Source organism: Pelmatolapia mariae, linkage group LG20 (assembly GCF_036321145.2).
Source record: "Pelmatolapia mariae isolate MD_Pm_ZW linkage group LG20, Pm_UMD_F_2, whole genome shotgun sequence".
NCBI lineage: Eukaryota > Metazoa > Chordata > Actinopteri > Cichliformes > Cichlidae > Pelmatolapia > Pelmatolapia mariae.
Genome location: NC_086244.1, coordinates 2,770,916 through 2,791,329, shown reverse-complemented (window position 1 = coordinate 2,791,329; position 20,414 = coordinate 2,770,916). Strand labels below are relative to the sequence as shown.

The window sequence follows — 20,414 nt, the reverse complement described above, 5'->3', positions numbered from 1 at the left end:
ACATCGCTGCCTTATGATCACTCCTTACACACTTCCTTTATGTTCATTCAGGAAACTTCATCACATCCCAACAGCATTAGTAAAGCTCCACTGTTACATCATCCAGCCAACAGCGTCTTCAGTATCAGTTAGTATGACACGAAATAACCTCACAAGCAAATATTCTCCTTTTAATAACTTTGCATAATGTAAACATTAAAGTGTTAAATGGCCTGCATTGTTCATGTATAACCTCCTGAGTTATTTCATCATCTGAGTGTGTGCAGTGATAGATACGAACAGAGCAAACAAGGATGGAGAAACATGTTCTGTTCATCGCCGCCGCATCAGAGCTGGTTAACAATAGAAAACATGGAGGACGTGAAGACCCTGAATGACATGGTGGACTTGAGCAAATCTGATAACTCTACAGACAGCGATGTAAATTCACTCTCTCTGTTTAACTGAAACATTTTTGACACTGGCAGTTCAAATACTTCATGTCTTTATTGGACACATGGAGTAATCGCTGACAGGACAGGCTCACGAGAGTATGATCAAAGTTTCACCTGCTTGCAGCGATCCTGGACTGGAATGTATAATGATGTAAACAGCTGTAGGTTGACAGCTGTTTATGAAAATAGTGAGGCTGAGTTCAGAAATTGAAACGGTGGAAAACCAGGCAGCAGAAGAAGAACATTGTGCACAGATGACTGGCAACATCTTATGAGTCATGCCAAATAAAGACCTGGTGTTCTCCTCACCTGCTTAGCCTCTGAGTTGTCCAGTTAACTTCCAGTCTGGACACATGCTAGCCACTCCTCCCTCGCCAGATCTCTGTTACAACACACAATTTGAGATTAAAGTAAACATGTGAGCACCGGTGCTGCATCTTTTTTACATAGCAACACTTCCTCCAGGCCATCCATTACCAAAGTCAAGAGTGCTTTATAACAAGCAGAAAATCCCCTCGGGCCTAACCAATGTTAAATCTTCACTCTAATCAAAACCAAAGAGAAAGTGATGTTTTCATGAAGATTTTATTCTAGAACATAAACAGCACAGGCTGTTGGGTATAAGTTCTTAATGCTACACAGTCATGTTAAGGCCAGTTTGTGACCCAGCTGCCACTGGGACACAAGTCACATGTAAAAAAGATAAAATGTGTATGTTGCATGTTTTAGTTTTATATTGGTTATTTTCCATATCATCTTAAATTTCCACCTGGAATTTCAAATTTTTTATTTCTGGTTACTATTGAAACTGCCTCTCTCTCTCTCTCTCTCTCTCTCTCTCTCTCTCTCTCTCTCTCTCCATTTGAATAATGACTGAGGCTCTGAGGCAAACAGCTTTGAGTGCTCAAAGTCTTTTTCCAGAAACACAAATAGTGGAAGCGCTTTTTGCCTGAGTTCATTTACCCCTTTATCACATGCAAATCTGATCCACATTCTCTCCTCCTTATTACTTTGCAGCTCCATATTTACCGTCATACATGAAACAGGCAACAGACTGTCATATACTGGGTTGCTTGTGTTGAGCGGGTGGGCGTTGCGGCTTTACGCCACCATGACATGCTTTGCGGCAGGGCTGTCTATGTGCAGTTCTTCTCTTAGCTGCCGCACCCGTTGTTGTGCTGTTATAACCCATGCTGGATATACGTTCAATAAAGCAGCATCATAAGAAAGCTACCGAGTGGTCATTCTACACAGACAAGGATGGAAAAGTTTCTTCTGTTCATCAAAGCGGTTTCAGGCAAGTATTTCAATCTATTTTTCTTAATATTAGTTATCATTAAAAAAAAATTAGCTTTATTTATTTATTTTTTTTTACATCTGGTGACTTTCACAACTAAAAATAATATTTTAACTATACTACACACTATTCTTTAATCGCTGTACTGATTAAATAATTAACACTGGAAATAATTTTACTGCAAAAAGGAGTACACGACCGAGCAGACTGAAATGGATGAGAGACTTGTTTTGCTTGTTTTTCACCATGTAATTAATATTCACATCTGTGTCAGGGCTGTGGGCTGTTTCCTCAAGTGCTCAGCGTCAGTACCATTTTGTTTATGAGCAGAAGAACTGGACTGAAGCACAGCATCACTGCAGACAGTATTACACAGACCTGGCTGCAATAGAAAGCATGGAGGATGTGAAGACTCTGAACAACATGGCAGACTTGGAAAAAATGAAATACTCAGAATACAGCAATGTAAATAAACTTTTCTTTTCTCCTTAACATTGCTTTTAATAATTATATAAGGTGCTCATGATGGTCAAGGTATCCACATGAAATTTGTAATGTGAAAATCAGAAGGTGCCCGTAAAGTAAAATTCTGTATTTCGTGTGTGTGAGAAAAATTATTTTTGTTTGTACATTTTAAACCTTTTAAGACCTTAGAGCTCGAATTTACATTGTATTATTGGGCCAACAGTTCAGTTCATGTTCTTTATGTCACACCTTTGCCCAATGAAACACAGCGAGCCTGGATCGGCTTGTACAACGACGTGAACAGCTGGAGGTGGTCGATGGACGACACAGGTTTCTATAAAGATGACGAACCTGAGTTCAGAAATTGGTCACCTGGAGAACCAAATAACGATAAAGGCATTGAATGTTGTGCAGAGATGTTTGACAGCGGAGTATGGAATGACAGAGACTGTGATGCCGTCTCTAATGTAGTCTGTATTTACATCACAGGTGAGGACTTTAAGTAATACAGAATCATTCAAAAATACAGGGTTTTTCTGTGATTTTTTTTTCCTGACTCTGCTTCTATTTGCTTTCATGTTTATTGTTTCTATTATTTTCAGAGTCAGATGTGACATTTGTCTTCATCAAAAACATGATGACATGGACGGACGCCCAGCGCTTCTGCAGAGCTAATTACACAGACCTGGCCAGTGTGAGAAACATGTCAGAGAACCAGAAGATAAAGGAGCTGATACCCACAGGAAAAAAAGCCTGGATCGGCCTTTTCAGAGACTCCTGGAAGTGGACAGACGGATCCAACTCCTCGTTTAGATACTGGAAAACAAAAGAACCAAACAACAATTTTCTCAAGGAGATGTGTGTGTCAGCATACTTTGAAATGGAAGGAAAATGGGAAGACTGGAACTGTGATTATAAGAGAGCATTTGTTTGCTACAGCGGTAAGCTAGCCTATGCTATCCTGTCAGTCTTGTCATTTAGCTCGACTTTGCAGAGACAGGGCAGCGTCGTTGTGCCTCTGTTTGTGCAAAAATGACAAACCTGTACAGTAACTGTTCTGCAGGCTGCATTGAAAAATGTAACAAAATTCCAGGAAGTGAAACCTTTAAAGTGTGCATGAATATATACACATATATGTATAAAGTCTAATGTACGTCATGGAGCCCTGCTCTCAAACACTGACACAGATTCAACTGTCTGTCAGCTGCATAAAGTTAAAGTTTTAAAACCATGTCTAGCGCCATCTTCTGTCACAACGTAACGTGACATCACCGGGTTGGCTGTTTGGTTGCAGTCAGTAGACTTGCATTAGTTTACTTTAGCTAACTAAAGAACAAGAAACACAGTTATGTTTGTGGTGTGATGTGCATGTAGTAACCTGTGATGTTGTAAACTGGCTCCAAGAGGCTCTCCTCCTGTCATGTATTTAATATATATATACTTAGTGCTTATTTGCTGATTATATTGCTTTATGTGTAGGCCTTTATAAACCAGAAGAACTAGGTCAAAGGGTGATAGGTTGCCTTGGCAACAGACCTCAGAAAGGGGAAGTTATTGCAAGCTGCACAGGAAGTTTTAGTGCACAGGTATATTAATAAATCAGACACAGAAAAGAGGAACTGAGTAGAAGGAGTTTGTTTGTAAAGAAACTGTGTGTGACGTCTGAAGTACAAAAATAACACTACATGAGACATATCTTGAGCTTCAAATGTTAGAGTTTCTGCAACTGGCTTTTGGGGCTGTGCAGGACTCTCTCTTCTGGAAGATGATTGAATAAAAGAAATATAAAATGTTTTGATCACTATGAGTCGGGTTTTCTCTGTTCTATCATGGGGATCAAAGAATCGGGGTTAATACTCCACACAGTCCTCATTCATAAAGTGCTTTGCAAACCCGAACATTACAGCTAACAGCTGGATTTCCAGTTTTAGTGCAGCTAGCCAAACGACAAATAAACCACTGACTGCTTATGAAACAGAGAGTAAAAGTGGACAGTTTATCCTCGGTTCTTTACATAAAACTAATTGAGACTACTAAAAAACTTTAACTGACTTTTAGTAATCTCCTTATTTTCCTGTTATTAGTTAGCTAATATAGACTAATGTAAGACTTTTAGCAGCAACCAACCAACCTGGTAATGTCAGGTCCTGTACTGACAGAAGAGGGCGTTAAACATGTTTTAAAAGCTTTAACTACTTGTTTCTAAAACCCAGCTTCACAGTGTTACATCTATGTCATCTTTGGGGAGCAGGGCTCCATGATGTCAATTAGCCTTTATACATGTAGAGTTTCACGTCCACTTTTGTACAGTTTGGAGATGATAGCACCTTTCAGTGAAAAAACAACAGCATGTACTCTCTGCTCCTCATCGGCTAACCCTAACCATTATTTTCTTTCATTTACAGAAGTACGTGCTCGCAGCAAGCATGTAGTGAGACTGGGGCTGGTGAAAAACTCCAGTGTGGACCTGAATGACCCTGCTGTGATCGAAGACGTGCTGAAACAGGCAGATCATTTAGATTTTTACTTTGTGTTTCCTTTTCATCTTTTTCAGCACTCTGTTTTGACTTTCTGAAACAACACTACACCTACACATGTGGTGTAGACACTGGTGTAGACACCCATCTGAAAAATGTCCAAAACCAGCCAGTTTTATGATCTACAAAGTGAAAAACTTTGAAAATGCTTCTCTGTGAAACAAAAACAACTCAAACATGCAAGTAACCAGAAAATATTCCATTAAAAAAAGCACAGATAACATAACACATTTCACCTCCTATGGACATTTGTTGCATGCAGTCTTTATTTAAACAACTGCAAACTTCCACCAGCACTTAGTTTTTAACTAAAAGCTATAACTACTGTCATCTTTGTTTTTAATGTCCTGAGAAGTTTGGGAGAGGTTCAGGGTGGGAAGGATCTTAGTCTGGGGGGGGGGGGGGGGGGGGGTAGAGAGCATCCGAGTGGTGGTAATAACCCTGTGGAGGGCTTTCCTCCCTGCTGCTGGCACACAGATGCAGTATGACATGGATATCTATTGCTCCACTGGTGCCACCTACAGGAGTTCTCCACCTCTAGAGTAGCCACCATGATTGCTCAGCCAAACTGTGTGGGCCTCAAATCGCCCTCCAGTTAAGTAATTTATGTGCCTGTGATGTCACTACCCACAAAGAGACAGCAGTATATGCAGTGTAAATTATATTTGAATTCTAATTAAATGATATTATCCCTTCAAATCAGCTGAGTAAAATATGCAGGATATAGCTGGAGACGTTTTTCTGAGTGATATTCAGGCAAACATGTTTTTTGTGTTGCAGCTTAAACAGAAGCTGAAGGACCAGGGAGTAAATGCAGACATCAGCCTGAGCTGGAGGACGCAGCCAGGTGGGGAGGTTTTCCACAAGGATGAGAAGCAAACAAAGAAGGAAGCTCGAAAAGTCAAGAGTAGTCTGTAAAGAATTTTCATTCTTTATACTTTTTAAAATTGTTATGATTTTTTTACCCTCTAATGTTTGTGACTATATCAATTAAAAAAGTGTCACATTTGATGCTACGTGAAATTAAACATCAAACATTTTAAGTGGAACAGCTGTTTTTAGCTACTCGTTTGTGATGCGTCAGTGAGGGAAGCCCAGACTGATGATTTTACAAACAGAAAAAAGAAAGTCTAAGATTTTATTTGAGAGTTTCTCATTTGGGGTATTAGTCGTGTTTTATTTAATATTTTCAAGTTTGAGATTCTGTTTCGAGCTGGAAAGTTAGTTCTATTCATCTGGACGTCACATTTTCGGAGACTGAAGAAGTGTCCTGGATGAGCGATGAAGCGGTTCTCTCACTCCAAACGCTGCGTCCAAAAGAGCAGAATCAACATTACCTGCATGACTGAGTGTGCGTTAAGATAGTTTCTATTTAGTTGTTTTCATTGTTATTTATCTTGTGACATTTAATTTTTGTGTTTATTGTATTTTCATCCAGTTTTCATGATACTGAGTCTCTGGTTCTTTTTACAATATGTTGATGAGTTCAGTGTTTGTAACATCTTGTGTTATTTCACACATTTGATTTTATCTGTAGTGCTAGTTGTAATTTTTGTCTTCCCCGTGTCTCTGATTGTGTCTCTCTGTTCTCTGTGTTTCACTGTTGATGCCGGTGTTTTCTTGTTTCGTATACAGTGGTGTGAAAAAATGTTTGCTCTGTTCACGATTTCCTCATTTTTTGCACATTTTATTTCAGATCATCAAACAAATTTAAATATTAGATAAAGATAACACAAGTAAAAATAAATGCAGTTTCTGGTGTTTATTATTAAGGGGAAAATAGCAACTACATGAATGTACTATTGCTGTGTGATTTATTACTATTACTGAAGGTTACTAGATGTTTAAATCTTAATATAAATGAGGCTGCACTTTTTGCAGCGATCTCGTATAAAAAACTATTCCGCGCGTATATAAAACAGGTCCGCGGCTCCAAACTGTAGTAAAGGGACCTCTGGCTAATACGTCGGGTTCATGTCGGGCTCGTAGCCGAAAACTAGCTTTACTTCAGTTCAATTCAATTCAATTCAATAAAACTTTATTGATCCAGAAGGTTGACCCTGAAGGAAATTGGGTTAAGGCTGCCGACCTTTTGCCAGCGCCATCTTACCCTTCCGACCATACATACATTACACAACATTACATGGGGAAGACAGGTCAGAGAGGTATAACAATGGAAAATGCACAACATGAGGAAAGACGAGGAGAAAAAAAGAACTCCCCCCAGACTGAGCTCCAACAGGGAGATCAGTTTGAGAACAGAAAAAACCACCTCAGCACATGAATCATCACATCTCACAATATAGAAGACATAAGCTTCGAAGGCGTTTGGAGGGGTGTGTGTTCCGTGTTCAGTCGACATAAAGTGTCCCTTCAGTCGACACTTTTCGGTCGACTCGGGTGGCCTTGAATGAGGGGGGAGAGAGTCACAACAAACAGTCTTATTATCTAAGGGAGAATTTTGTTGTTCCCGTCACCTTTTGCCTTGAGCATCCAGCTGGCGCCGGGGGGTGGGGGGATGAGATGAAGATGGTAGTTGTTTTGGTTAGTGCAAACAAACTGCTTCCAATTTTACAGTTGGTCTAATGTCCGTCACTGGTCACCAGGTCTCTCAATTCCCGTTGTTCTTCTTCAAGATCTTATCCATATTGTGTTCAACAAACACAGTCTTGAGTACACACAGCCCTGCCCATCATCAATGGGGTGACATGGCTCAAGAGTTGACAGTTCGTCTTGTAATCGGAAGGTTGCCGGTTCGAGCCCCGGCTCGGACAGTCTCGGTTGTTGTGTCCTTGGGCAAGACACTTCACCCATTCCCTACTGGTGGTGGTCAGAGGGCCCGGTGGCGCCAGTGTCCGGCAGCCTCGCCTCTGTCAGTGCGCACCAGGGTGGCTGTGGCTACAATGTAGCTTGCCATCACCAGTGTGTGGATGGGTAGATGAATGTAGTGTAAAGCGCTTTGGGATCCTTAGGGACTAAGTAAAGCGCTATACAAATACACGCCATTTACCAATCATTTCGGCCAGCCTTGTGGGATTTTGAACAGCTGTAGCTGCTTCTTGTTCTTTGATAAGCCAGCTCCAATCAGCCAGAAGCCAAGCAGGAAAGATAAGGGAGAGGGAAAAAGTGCAACCGCCTCCGTCAAGAGCCAAGAGTTGAAAGCAACTACTTTGTTGTCTGGGTCAACTTTGCTAGCGAGAGACAGAGAGAGGCGTTGAAAGGCTGCTCCAACGGAACTTATTGTTTCGGAGGAAAACACGAACACAGTGTACAGTCGAGTCTTAATAGCTTACTTACAACTGGGCTCGTCAGGCACTCTTCTTGGCTGCAGTGGTTATACATGCACTTCAGTTTGCATGTATTCAGAGGAAAATTGTGTTTCTACAGTAAATAAAAGCATGCTAATTATTGGTGCTAAATGTATGCTGTGAGTCACATGATGATCATTAGCCAATGCGGGCTGGTTACGAGCCGGGACGAGCTCACAAAGAACACGGTTAGCTGCAAGCTAACTGGGCGAGTGTTAAAGGATTTTTATATGTATTCTGCTCTATTGTAGTTAAAAATCCCTAGTTGTTTAGCTTCATTTAAATCTCCTATTTTACTGTGTTTCATGACAAAGCTTGCATGAGAGAATGCCACAGGTGCCTCCACCCTTGCTGAGTTTGCTGAGATAAGCTTGACCGGTTACTATTTTTAACAGTTTGAGAATGTTTCATGCTTATCACCTTGTAAGGAGTTGTTTTACACACAAGGGGCACCGACCTGACATATTTTAGGAAGGAGCAGTGTATAAATAAAGAGGGAACTGATGTCTCAGTGTGAGTCTCCACTGAGATCACCCATGTATATACATGTTTGAGTTGTGTCTTTCTTTGCTTGCTGAAATGATTCTTTGACAGCGAGGGTGTCATGGGTCTGTAGCTCTGTTACAGGGCTTTTCCTGCCTTTCTGGAGGGCTTATATTTCACTAAAAACTATCTAATATGCATGTCCAAATGATTATGGATTATTATAATTATGATATTAAAACACACACTGTATTTTAAAGAAAATACATTAAGAAACCGATTATATTACATTGATATTTCAAATATAACAAAATGTTAATTTACAGCAGCAACGTTATTGTATCTCTAACATCTGATGACCCAGGGTCCATGATCATTTTTGGACTTGTTCATATGTTGCTGGGGTGTTCCAATGTTCCCTCTAAACTGTGCGCGTGCGCAACTGGCACGGTCTCTGCGCACAGAAAATTTTCGTTGCGCGCCAAAAAAACAAAAAAAATCTAACCTGAATTGAAATTGAAAAAAAATACTTTAACAATTCTGTTTTGCAGTGTTAGTCAGTAAGTGACTGGCTGCTCCCGTATGGGATTAGAACGATGCCACCTTATCCTATAGTCCAGCCAATGATGTGATTCACATTTGTATATACGCAGCTAATCAGCGTGGTTGACAGGCTATGACAGCGTACTTATGTGCCGACACCGGTGTTTTAGCTAGCAAAGCGGCGTGGCTGATGTGGAGTGAAGCCACGTTAATGACAACGTGTACAACCATTGGAGATGTGAGCAGGACAGACGGAACAACTGACGGGAAAAGTGTGGACTTTATACCAGTTTTTAAATTGTGTTGATAGGCCACGTAAAACCAGAGTTATGATAAAAATATCTGCAATGTTTGGTTTTCTTCCTGAATACTATCGTTGTTTATATTTACTGCGGGAAGAAACGGTAAAAACGGCGTTTTATAAGGAAAACGCTCGAAAGCGCTCTCCACCTGTGAGCAAAAACAAAACCAAAACACCCCCACCCTTTCCCATTGGTCGAAAAATGTACCATGTCGACCAATCAAAACATGGCATTTAGTTGTTAAGAAACAGGGGGAAGTTTTAGGAGTGACGGCGGTGTTTTGAGATGTGAGAGATTTGAGACGTTTAGCGCAAATCTTGTGTAGTTAGTGTGTAGTTAGTGTGTAGTTAGTGTGTAGTGTAGTCAATAGTTTTGTTGTGTGTGTCAGAACAATGAGGCGACTGCTGAATGTTACAGGTGTTACAGCAGTGATACATCTCCTGTTGTCAGGCCTGCAGGTATCAGGCTGTTGTTCTCCTTTATCTCATAGTGGACAGAAATTATTTTTTGGAGTGGCACAAATAATTTGTGTGACATCAAATTTGATGCAGAACAGCTGATTGTTCTGTAAATAGTTTGAAATGTTTGTTTAAAAAAACACCTTGGCTGCATTTTTAGGTAAACAGCTGCAAAAAAACTTTGTTGTTTGCAAAACTGAGTTACTTTTTGAAGAAGTAACTATATAATTAATTGCCCAGCATTGGTCATTATTTACTGTATTTTGCAGACAGAGAGTTACAGGACTCTCTCCCAGACCACAGACTCAGAGTCAGAATACAAGTCAGAGCTTTATAAAAAGAAAAAAAAGAAAAGAAACAAAAGTTTTGTTTTCAAAATTGGAGTTCAAGTTATTTTTACTTCCAATAGTGTTAACATACTACACAGGTCATGAACAAGATTTTTTTTACATTTTCATTGTAAGTGGACTAAAGCAGTTAATTAAAAGTAGTCTAACATAAATGTAAATGCTGTAATTTGATTATTTTAATAAGCCATGTAACTTGGATGGATTCGATGCTGGCGTGACCACAGTGCACACGTCTGATGTTGCTCACAGTGGTCCAAGGGACCGCTCAGGGAGTTTGTGTGTTCGCTCAGACACATGAAAAATTAGAGGGAACATTGCTTGTGTCCCTGGTTTCCCTCTCACACACCTGCTGCTGATCTGCTGATCAGCTGATCATCGGGGGAGCTACTTAGTAGTGTAGCTGAGCTCTCCTCGACGCTGGATCGTTGAGAGAGACTCCCTGTCCAGCTAGCAAGTTCAGTGAGTGTAAGCCTGCCGCATTTACTGTTATTCCTCAGGAGTGTGGAAACAAGTGGGCAGCAAGCTCATTAACTTATTTTCCTCCAAAAGGATATTATCAAATATTATCCATCATGTATATCCAAATACTTAAGAGTATATCTGTGTTCTCAGTCATCCAGGTCATCGTAGTCTACAGAGCTTGGAAAGAAAAGCATCTGGACTTCTTTAAGTTGCTTGAAGACGTTTCGCCTCCCCTCCGAGAAGCTTCTTCAGTTCAAGCTTCTCGGATGAGAGGTGAAATTTCTGGGAGCTCAGTTCTTTCATCATTAATATGCAAATTGCTATGACCATTGATCAACAACCACTGATCAATAATCATGAGTTCCAGTCACAGAGAGTTGGGGAATGACTGCAATCACAGCATTGAAAGATGGTGACAGATGTACCCTTAGGCCCCCTCCTCCATTCAGAGATGGTCTTTCCCTTTTCACGTAAATGACAATATGACTTATTTTTAAAACATGTTTTATTTTAGTTATTAAATTATTTATTTTGTTGTTGTTGTTTGTTTATGCTATTTTTATATGTACAGGACTTCGTGAACCTTGGTTTTATGTTAAAGTGCTTTATAAATAAAGATGGTGTGGTGTGGTACCCCAGGTCTAAAAACGCAGGGACAGGTCAGCAGCCGGGCTCTTCTCCTGTGAAGCTGTGCTGCTGGAATAGATGCAGTCTGCTTTTTACCATCGTCCTGCTCAAACATGAAGGCCTTCCTGAGAAACATGTCTACATGGAGCTGTTGGAGATGTTTCTCCAACACCTGTTTACACCTTTCAGCACTCACTGAAATTTCCGAATCTCAAAATATCTATAAATCTTATTACTTCTGTTCCTTCCATGTTTTTCTAGATGGAGGTGTAAGTAGGTTTCCTTTATGTCCTAATTAGCTAGGACGCCCTCATGCAAATGAATGACTGTAAGGAAAACTGATTTGACTTGTTTTGAATTGACTTCTGCACACACACATGCATCCATAGCCTCCTTGGAAGTAACTTGCATATTCATTTTGCATGAAGATGAAGATGAGAAGTCATTTCACAACAGTCGGACCAAAGGAGAAAGCAGGGAACATACAAGAATGGAAAAAGCTCTGTTCATCATAGCGGCATCAGGCAAGTCTGAATTATTACGTTTCCATCATCATATTTAAGTGTGATCCTTGTGATGAAGATTATTACTGTAGCTCTAAGGGACTTCCCCTTTCATTGTTTTTCTTCACAGAAATGAAAAAGATGATGCATTAGTGCTTTATATTTACTACTGACACAAATTTTCTGCCAAAATAATAGATTACACAGAAATGTACCAGTGAGGCTAAACTCATTTATTTACTGTGTTTGCAGGCCTGTGTGCCGTCGCCTCAGATGTTAAACATCACTACCAGTTTGTTTATGAGCTGAAGAACTGGACTGAAGCGCTGAGTTACTGCAGAGACAAATACACAGACCTGGCTACTATAGAAGATATGGAGGATGTGCAGATGCTGAACAGCACAGTAGATTTAAGCAAAATGACCACCATGGAATACGGCAATGTAAATTAATTTTCTGGCTTTTTTTTGTGACAGTAGGACTTTAAGTTTTTGTACATTATTTGAATTATGGTACTGAACTATATTTAAACTTTATACTTGCTTGAAAGATCACTTTTCTCACTGTTGCCAAGCGCTCACATGGGGTCATCTGATTGTTGCAGGATCTGACTTTACAGTATAATAAAGCACATCGAGGCAACAGTTGTTGTGATTTGCTTTTATAAAAATAAAACTGAATTATTATGAACCATTTTGAATTGAACTGAATAAGGTTAGTGTTAGGATCTGGTGAACTTCCAAATATTTGAATATAATGTTTGTCAAGTGGAAAATCTTTTTGACAGAAAAATTGTGATGCAAAAATCTACAAATTAATTGAGATTTTCTTAATTTGTATAGGGCTTTGGAGTTGACGTCATGCCGCAGTGCATTGTGGGATCGCGGCGCCATGTCAGAAGGCCACAAATCAAAACAAACACACTGTGTTGATAGCAGGACTGCCAGAACCATGCTTAAAATCAACGCAAAAGACAAAGGGCTGTATCGCGACCGACTGCGCCCAGACGCCAAGAAACGGTACATTGGAAAAAATAGCGTGCATCGGTAATGTGGACCCGTATGAAAAAAGGCAGTGGAGTGGAAACCCAGACAGCCTACCGCCGTTGTCCTATCCCGATATCTTCGCGTAACTTGTCTGTGGAGTCAGCGCATACACGGAGAATCATTTTCGGAATTATAAATTCCTGGAGGCGCACATCTAATTCACAAACGGTTGGGTACAAGATTTGGCCGTTTTTAAGCCTCCAATTTGTGAGTACGTTGACCATATGACCAAGATACAGCCAGAGGTTGCCAGCTGTGCGTTGCCATGTAAATAGTTTGCATTTCATGTGTATGTACTTGCTAAGTACATGTCAACAGATCTTGAATAAAAAAAATAAACATACTTTTCTGTTTCATATTTCATATGCTGGTTTGCCTGCAATAATGCCAAATAATACGCTACTCCGTCAACATGACGTGGTTCTGCAGCATCACACATTAGGATGTTTATCTAATTATCTATGACCTCAGCGCATTCAAAATAACACGAAAAGCCTATTAAGAGAGATATGAATTTATTTAGAACTCACCGGAAAGAAAATGCCGCGAGCAAACCAACAAAAAATTGGGGATGGCAGAGAACTCGATATCCGCTCGTCTGACCGCTGCAATCCAAGCCTGACGTCTTCGTTTAGTAATATCGGATACATGAGATCCCTCCCGTTGCCTCCAGGAGGGGAAACGATGAAAAGAGAGCCCATTTTCCAGCTTCTTGCCTTCCTTATCGTGTGATCTAACGTTGCAACACAGCACGTACGAACCATAGCTGACGCTTCCGTGTGCTTTCCTTGGCCTACTGTCATGGCGGGAGGGGGCGTGGCCCCGCTCCCGTGACATCACGCTCCAAAGCCCTATTAATCTTTATAAATAAATATGGAAAAAAATTAAAGAACTAAATTACAAAATATCACCAAATATGAAATGTTTTATAATGTATATATCAGTGCTTACTGATCGTCTGACAGCCTAACTCATATATTTTATGTCTAATGAAACAAACCCACTGGTGCTTTCAGAGAGTCTGGATCGGGCTGTATGATGACGTGAACAGCTGGAGGTGGCCAATGTCAGAAAACAGTGAGGCTGAGTTCAGAAACTGGTCACCTGGACAACCAGATAACCGATGGATTATAGAATACTGCGTATATATGCTTGATGGACTATGGTTTGATGCCCCTTGTGGGAATATGTACAGATTCGTCTGCTCTGATAACAGAGGTGAGGATTTTCAACAGAGCAGGTCATGTTCTTAATTTTTGTTGCCGAGCTTTTATTGATGTTTCAACAACGGCCTAATTGTTTAGACTTACAAATGCATTTATGGTTGTACACAGCACTTGAGTATGGTCTGTTTTCAGGGTCGACTAGGACATTTGTCTACATTAACAGTATAGTGTCATGGACGAACGCCCAGAGCTACTGCAGACTTCATTACACAGACCTGGCCAGTGTGAGGAGCATGACAGAGAACCAGAAGATAGACAACCTGGTACCTACAGGGCTAAGGGTGTGGATTGGCCTTTTCAGAGAGTCCTGGAAGTGGACAGATGGAAGTAAACCCTCATTTACATATTGGAAAACAAATGAACCCAATAACAACAATGGAGCAGAGCCTTGTGTGGCAGCAAACTTTGAAGACAATGCAAAATGGGAGGACTGGAATTGTGACTCAAAGAAGGAGTTTGTTTGCAATGTTGGTAAGCATTTACTGGCTGAAAGATGAGCTGCTATTGGTCACAATTTACAAATTACACCCTAATGTAAATAGAGCAGGTTGTAGGTAAAAGGTCCTTGCTGTACATCCACTGTTGTGGTGGCAGCTGCTCAATATGTGAAAGTAACTGTATGTGAGAAAATAGTCCTGTACAGTGAGCTCCTAACTGGTGGTTTCACATTTTGTCACCCAGAAACCTCAAGTGGCCACACAGTTTATTCTGCCAGATGCTTAGATCCATATTCAGTGTTGTGATGGAAGCTGCATCTACCGTTGTGTTCAGTGCTGTTGGCCTTTGTTTTGTTTTGTTTTGTTTTTTCAAAAATGACCTTTAACAAGAAAGCCTCATTTCTGCTGTTTAATAGCATAGAAATGTAAACGTTTTAAAATTATGTCAAATTGTAAAACGCTCTGTCTCTAACAAAACCTCTGTAACTTTGCTCATGGTTTTCTGTATTTTATCCTCAGTTACTTTGACACAAAGGCATCTGCTGTGATGCCTCTGATGAAGTCTCACAGTGTCAGCTTTGTTTTTATACATAGATATAAAAATATGGATATGTACTGATAAATGATCAGAATTATAATATTTCTGACTGAATCAAAATTGAATCGGAATCGAATCGATTATAGAAATCAGTGACGACACCCAGCCCTATTTACTGTGTAGTTATTTTTCTAAAGAGATGCGCTGTGTTCCACCTTATATTGTTGTTTATGCTACACGCAGAGGTTTGAAGTGAACACTGTAATATTACTGTGAATATTAGTATGACAGGGTGGGTCATAACAAATGGGCCATTTCTGTTTTCTGGTTGTCGCTTATATATAAAATTAAAACAGCAAACAACAAACCAGGAAGGTTAATCTGAGATTTTGGCACTCATAAGTGTTTTATTGCAAGTAAATTATGTATTTAAAAGCAGAATATGAAAATGCAAGTGAAAGCTATAGAGCTGATGAAGGATGTAAAAATTTGTTCTTATTTTAAAAGCACCTGTTTACGAGGAAGTGGTGAGAGTGAATCTGATGAACTCCGGTCTGGATCTGACCCAACCTGATGTGATGGAAGCCATGCTGAACCAGGCAAGTCATGTTTATTTATTATTATATATGAGAGAGAGAGATTAGACATACGTACATCTACATGTGTATGTGTGCATGTATTTAAAAATTGAAGCTCTCACTGAATTGCAGCTTTATCACAACACTGAATGTGAATCTAACAATCTGGCTGGATTCAGTTGCACGACTGTGTGAGCAACCTAAGACTCTCACTACTTCTGGGTCTGTCCTCATGATGTGTCACTGAAACTGCCAGTCTACTGTATCTGCTTCAAAACAATATAGAAACAAGAATTTTTCTCAAATCAAACTTAAAGCAGTGTATTACTTCTACTTGATCACTAAACAAGTGCTTTATTACAGCATATAAATACATTTTTCTTCAATATTCAAAACACTGAATATTAAAGATGACTTCATCTGTGTATTAAAGTTGTCTACACAAAATGTTTTGTCATGATTGTTTGCACAGACACCTCAGGATGTTAAAGTCGCAACTCCATTTTTGGGGGATCACGTCTAAGGAAGGACCGTGGTTCCATCCTTGACTCCTTCAGCTCATGTATGTTAGGCTGAGTCAGGTTTTGAGTTCTCAGTTAGACTATATGTAAGAACCATGAGTCTCAGTCTGTTTCATCCTGGCAGATGAAGCTGTGGGGAGTAATCCTTTGAGTACTGTGAAACTCATCAACCCACAGTGTTCAAGCCAAATGCCTCAGGTTAGGACCATGATCCTGTTTAATCTCTGGTTTGTAGCTTGTTGTAGTCCTGGTTATGAAAATGAGGTTCGATTTAATCAACGAGTGCAAGTTTAAGATCCACTGAAGTCACAGATATAAAAGTACACGTGGTCAGTACGACGCTTGCAAAGAGCAATCTAAAAGTAGTAACCAGAGTCTGAAAAGTACAAGGTGTTCAAACAGTCCTCCTTTAAGAGTAGCTGCGCCAGATTTACATCTGGGATTGTTTTTGGGGTTTTTTTTTTTTTGGGGGGGGGGGGGAGGTTATCACACATTATAATAACTTTTTCATATATTTCATTTCCAATATTTGGACCAATCTCATATGCTTTTGTAGTTTTATTAGACATTATTATTAGTCATCAACTCTCTTGTGAAATATTACTGCAAATTTAAATATCTTCTCTTAAAAATAGTTTCTGAAGAATTTAGTGTATATTATTGTCTGAGTAATATTTAGGAAAGTATTTTTGTGTGTCAGATTCAACAGAAGCTGAAGGAGCAGGGAGTACAGGGAGACGTCAAACTGAGCTGGAGGAAGCAGTCAGATGGATCGGTCTTCCTCAAGGACGAGGAAACGAAGAAGAAGAGCATCGTCTGAAAATAGTTCAAGAAATGTTGTTTTCTCCTTTGACCTTTAAAGTGCTATTGTGCCATATTATCATATTATTCTATGCTTTGTGTGAATACCATAATCCAAATAAAACACAAATCTAATTATGATATCTTTGCATAGTTTTACATAGTTTTATTCTTACCTGTTAACATTTAAAACACAGGACGTTTGCTGGGTATTTGGTGACAGTTCACTGTAATTTTAATACATGCGGTTTTGCACTGTTGCCATTTACAGACAGCCACTGAGTATTTGATGCAGTAGAAACAGAATTAGAAGCTGATTGCGCAAAGATGGCGCATTCTTCACAAAAGCAGGTCAGCCCCCCGCGCTAACTTGCTAACGGAGATTTGCCACGTTAGTGCGGTTATGTGCCTTGCCTGCTAGCATCTTGCACCCTGCTCTTATGTGCTGGATTGTCTCTGGGGCATCTTTACACAGCCTGCACCTGGGGTCTTGCCTGGTGTGATAGACCCCAGCCTCTATGGATCTTGTACTCAGAGCTTGTTCTTGTGCTGCCATGATTAGTGCCTCTGTGCTGTCTTTCAGTCCAGCTTTGTCCAGCCACTGGTAGGATTTCTGGATATCAGCCACCTCCTCTATCTGCCGGTGGTACATACCGTGCAGGGGCCTGTCCTTCCATGATGGTTCCTCGTCTCCCTCCTCTTTCTTGGGTTTCTGCTGCCTGAGGTATTCACTGAGCACTCGGTCAGTTGGGGCCATCTTCCCAATGTATTCGTGGATGTTCGTTGTCTCATCCTGGACTGTGGTGCTGACACTCACCAGTCCCCGGCCCCCTTCCTTCCGCTTAGCGTACAGCCTCAGGGTGCTGGACTTGGGGTGAAACCCTCCATGCATACTTGGTGGTTGCAGCTTTTCTAGCGGCCTCTTCATGGTTCCCATTTGCCTGCGGGATCCCCAGGTACTTGTAACTGTCCTCTATGTCTGCAATGCTGCCGTCTGGTAATTTGACCCCCTCAGTTCTGACTACCTTCCCTCTCTTTGTTATCATCCAACTACATTTCTCCAGTCCGAATGACATTCCGATATCACTGCTGTATATCCCGGTATTGTGGATCAGTGAATCGATGTCTCGTTCACTCTTGGCATACAGCTTGATGTCATCCATGTACAGGAGGTGGCTGACAACTGCTCCATTTCGTAGTCGGTATCCGTAGCCAGTCTTGTCAATGATCTCACTGAGGGAATTCAGGCCTATGCAGGACAGCAGTGGGGACAGAGCATCTCCTTGGTAGATCCCGCACTTGATGGTGACTTGTGCTATGGGCTTGAAGTTGGCCTCTAGTGTTGTACGCCACATCCCCATTGAGTTCCTGATGAAAGCTCTTAGGGTTGTGTTGATCTTGTACAGTTCTAGGCATTCCAGTATCCAGCTGTGGGGCATTGAGTCATAGGCCTTCTTGTAATCAATCCAGGCTGTGCACAGGTTGGTCAGTCTGGTCTAGCAGTCTCGGCTGACTGTTCTGTCTACCAGTAGCTGGTGTTTTGCGCCTCTGGTATTCTTGCCCATCCCTTTCTGTGCCCCACTCATGTATTGACCCATGTGCCTGTACATCTTAGCCGCTATGATGCCTGACAGGAGCTTCCACGTGGTGCTGAGGCAGGTTATTGGTCGGTAGTTGGATGGGACCGGTCCCTTCTGGGGGTCCTTGAGGATCAGGACTGTCCGGCTTTCGGTTAGCCATTCCGGGTGTCTCTCGTTAACTAGCAGCTGGTTCATTTGTGCTACCAGACGCTCGTGGAGTGCAGTCAGCTTCTTCAGCCAGTAGGCGTGAACCATGTCAGGGCCCTGGTGCTGTCCAACTCTTCATATTGGAGACCCTTTCTTGGATGTCTGCCACTGTGACGGTTACCTGACCCTGTTCAGGGAGGTCGCTATGGTCTGCCCTCAGATCCACTAGCCACTGAGCATTGCCGTTATGGGTTGCATCCTTTTCCCATATGCTCTTCCAATATTGTTCCGTCTCCAGCCTTGGTGGTGCTGTTCTCTTATTGTTCCCCTGCCACTGAGAGTACACCTTGGCTGGTTCCATGGAGAACAGCTGGTTTATTCTCTTGGGGGGATCGAGAGAGATGTTAGCTATGGAGGCTAAAAAAAGTCATTTTAAAATTTGTCGTTGCGGTATGGCTGGATTGGGTTATACAATCAGACTTGGAGATGGTCGATGTCAGGCACAGACGTCTACAAAAACAACGAAGCTGAGTTCAGAAATTGGGCACCTGGTGAACCTCACAACCAGAACGGTAATGAGGAATGTGGACAGATGATCGGTACCGGAGAATGGGATGATGTACCTTGTTATCTAAAATTTGTCGCAGTCTGCTCCAGTGTCAGAGGTGAGGATTTAAACAGTTTAAAGATCACAACACAAACCAGTTTCAGCTCTTCATCTATGAGTTATGCCTGTTGCTGCACAATTTTATCTCTGTTCATACAGCTCATATTGATAACTAAAGATCAGAGAGTTGAAATGTCAGCAATAAAACATGACTTATGGATTTAAGAAATTAAGTGCAGCCTGTCTAGGACTGAGGACTGACACAAGTGGATGGAATGTAAAATATTATGATGGCTCCATTTACTGTACAGATCAGAGCCAGGTGTGGTGATGTTTGTTTAAGAGCTGAGCTCACAAATGCATGCTTGTGATTAGTTTCTAAGGCTATTTCACCACAGTGGCACCACATCTGTCTACCTCACGTATTCTCAGTAAGAGTCCTAACCTCAAAATTGACCATGATTCACCATCATATCAACTCGGTGGACCAACACATCCAAGTTCACCACAGAGGATATGAAAAGTGGCAGGCTAGCCTTCTTAGACTGTGAGATCTCCATCAGTAATGGGGGACATCTGAAAGTTGATGTGCATCATAAACCAATGCATACAGATCGGCATTTAAGGTTTGCTAAAACTTTGCCTTCGCTCAGTTCTCACCCTGCTCAATACCTTTTGTTCTTCAGTAATAATACTAGTATTTTATTGAAAATTAGCATAACAGAACTTTAGCATAACGTGTTTCAGGTTTTCAGAACATCACTACATAATTAAAAGGCCTCAGCATATCTGTTCTCAGCAGTTTCTTTTGTGAACTGATGTCTATTGGAGCTATATACCGTATTTTCCGCACTATACAGCGCACTTAAAATCGTTTAATTTTCTCAAAAATCGACAGTGCGCCTTATAATCCAGTGTGCCTTATATATGAATTCTGGTTGTGTTTACTCTCAAACTGATTTTATGTGGTACACGGCACTCAAAAATCAGTCAAAAAATCTTTTAGTACGAATTTCGTAAGCTATGAAGCCGCATCGCTTGATGGATTGTCTGAGAATTACGGCTTCTTTTGGACCCAGTAGTCAGGAGCCACTACTGGGTCCAAAACTCAGGTCCCAAAGTCAAACAAACACTGCAGCATCACTGAGAGTTACAAACTGTCTA

The 20,414-nt window shown here is 41.0% G+C and overlaps 1 protein-coding gene across 1 annotated transcript; it reads left to right on the top strand.

Annotated features, from left to right (window-relative positions):
- Window positions 1-2,012: 2,012 nt before the first annotated feature.
- Window positions 2,013-16,935, top strand: LOC134618312 (macrophage mannose receptor 1-like). The gene is made up of 7 exons (XM_063463669.1): window positions 2,013-2,196; window positions 2,466-2,685; window positions 2,799-3,137; window positions 4,602-4,702; window positions 5,514-5,640; window positions 12,022-12,212; window positions 16,816-16,935. The coding sequence occupies exons 1-7, from the start codon at window positions 2,128-2,130 to the stop codon at window positions 16,933-16,935; spliced, it is 1,167 nt and encodes a 388-aa protein (XP_063319739.1). The 5' UTR covers window positions 2,013-2,127.
- The last annotated feature ends 3,479 nt before the right edge of the window (window positions 16,936-20,414 follow it).

Excerpts from the sequence above, each read along its gene's own strand:
- LOC134618312 (XM_063463669.1), top strand. The coding sequence starts at position 2,128 with ATGGAGGATGTGAAGACTCTGAACAACATGGCAGACTTGGAAAAAATG. Across the intron at positions 5,641-12,021 it reads GGAAGCTCGAAAAGTCAAGA|GCCTGTGTGCCGTCGCCTCA; the intron begins GTAGTCTGTAAA and ends CTGTGTTTGCAG. Across the intron at positions 12,213-16,815 it reads CCACCATGGAATACGGCAAT|ATTCAACAGAAGCTGAAGGA; the intron begins GTAAATTAATTT and ends TTTGTGTGTCAG.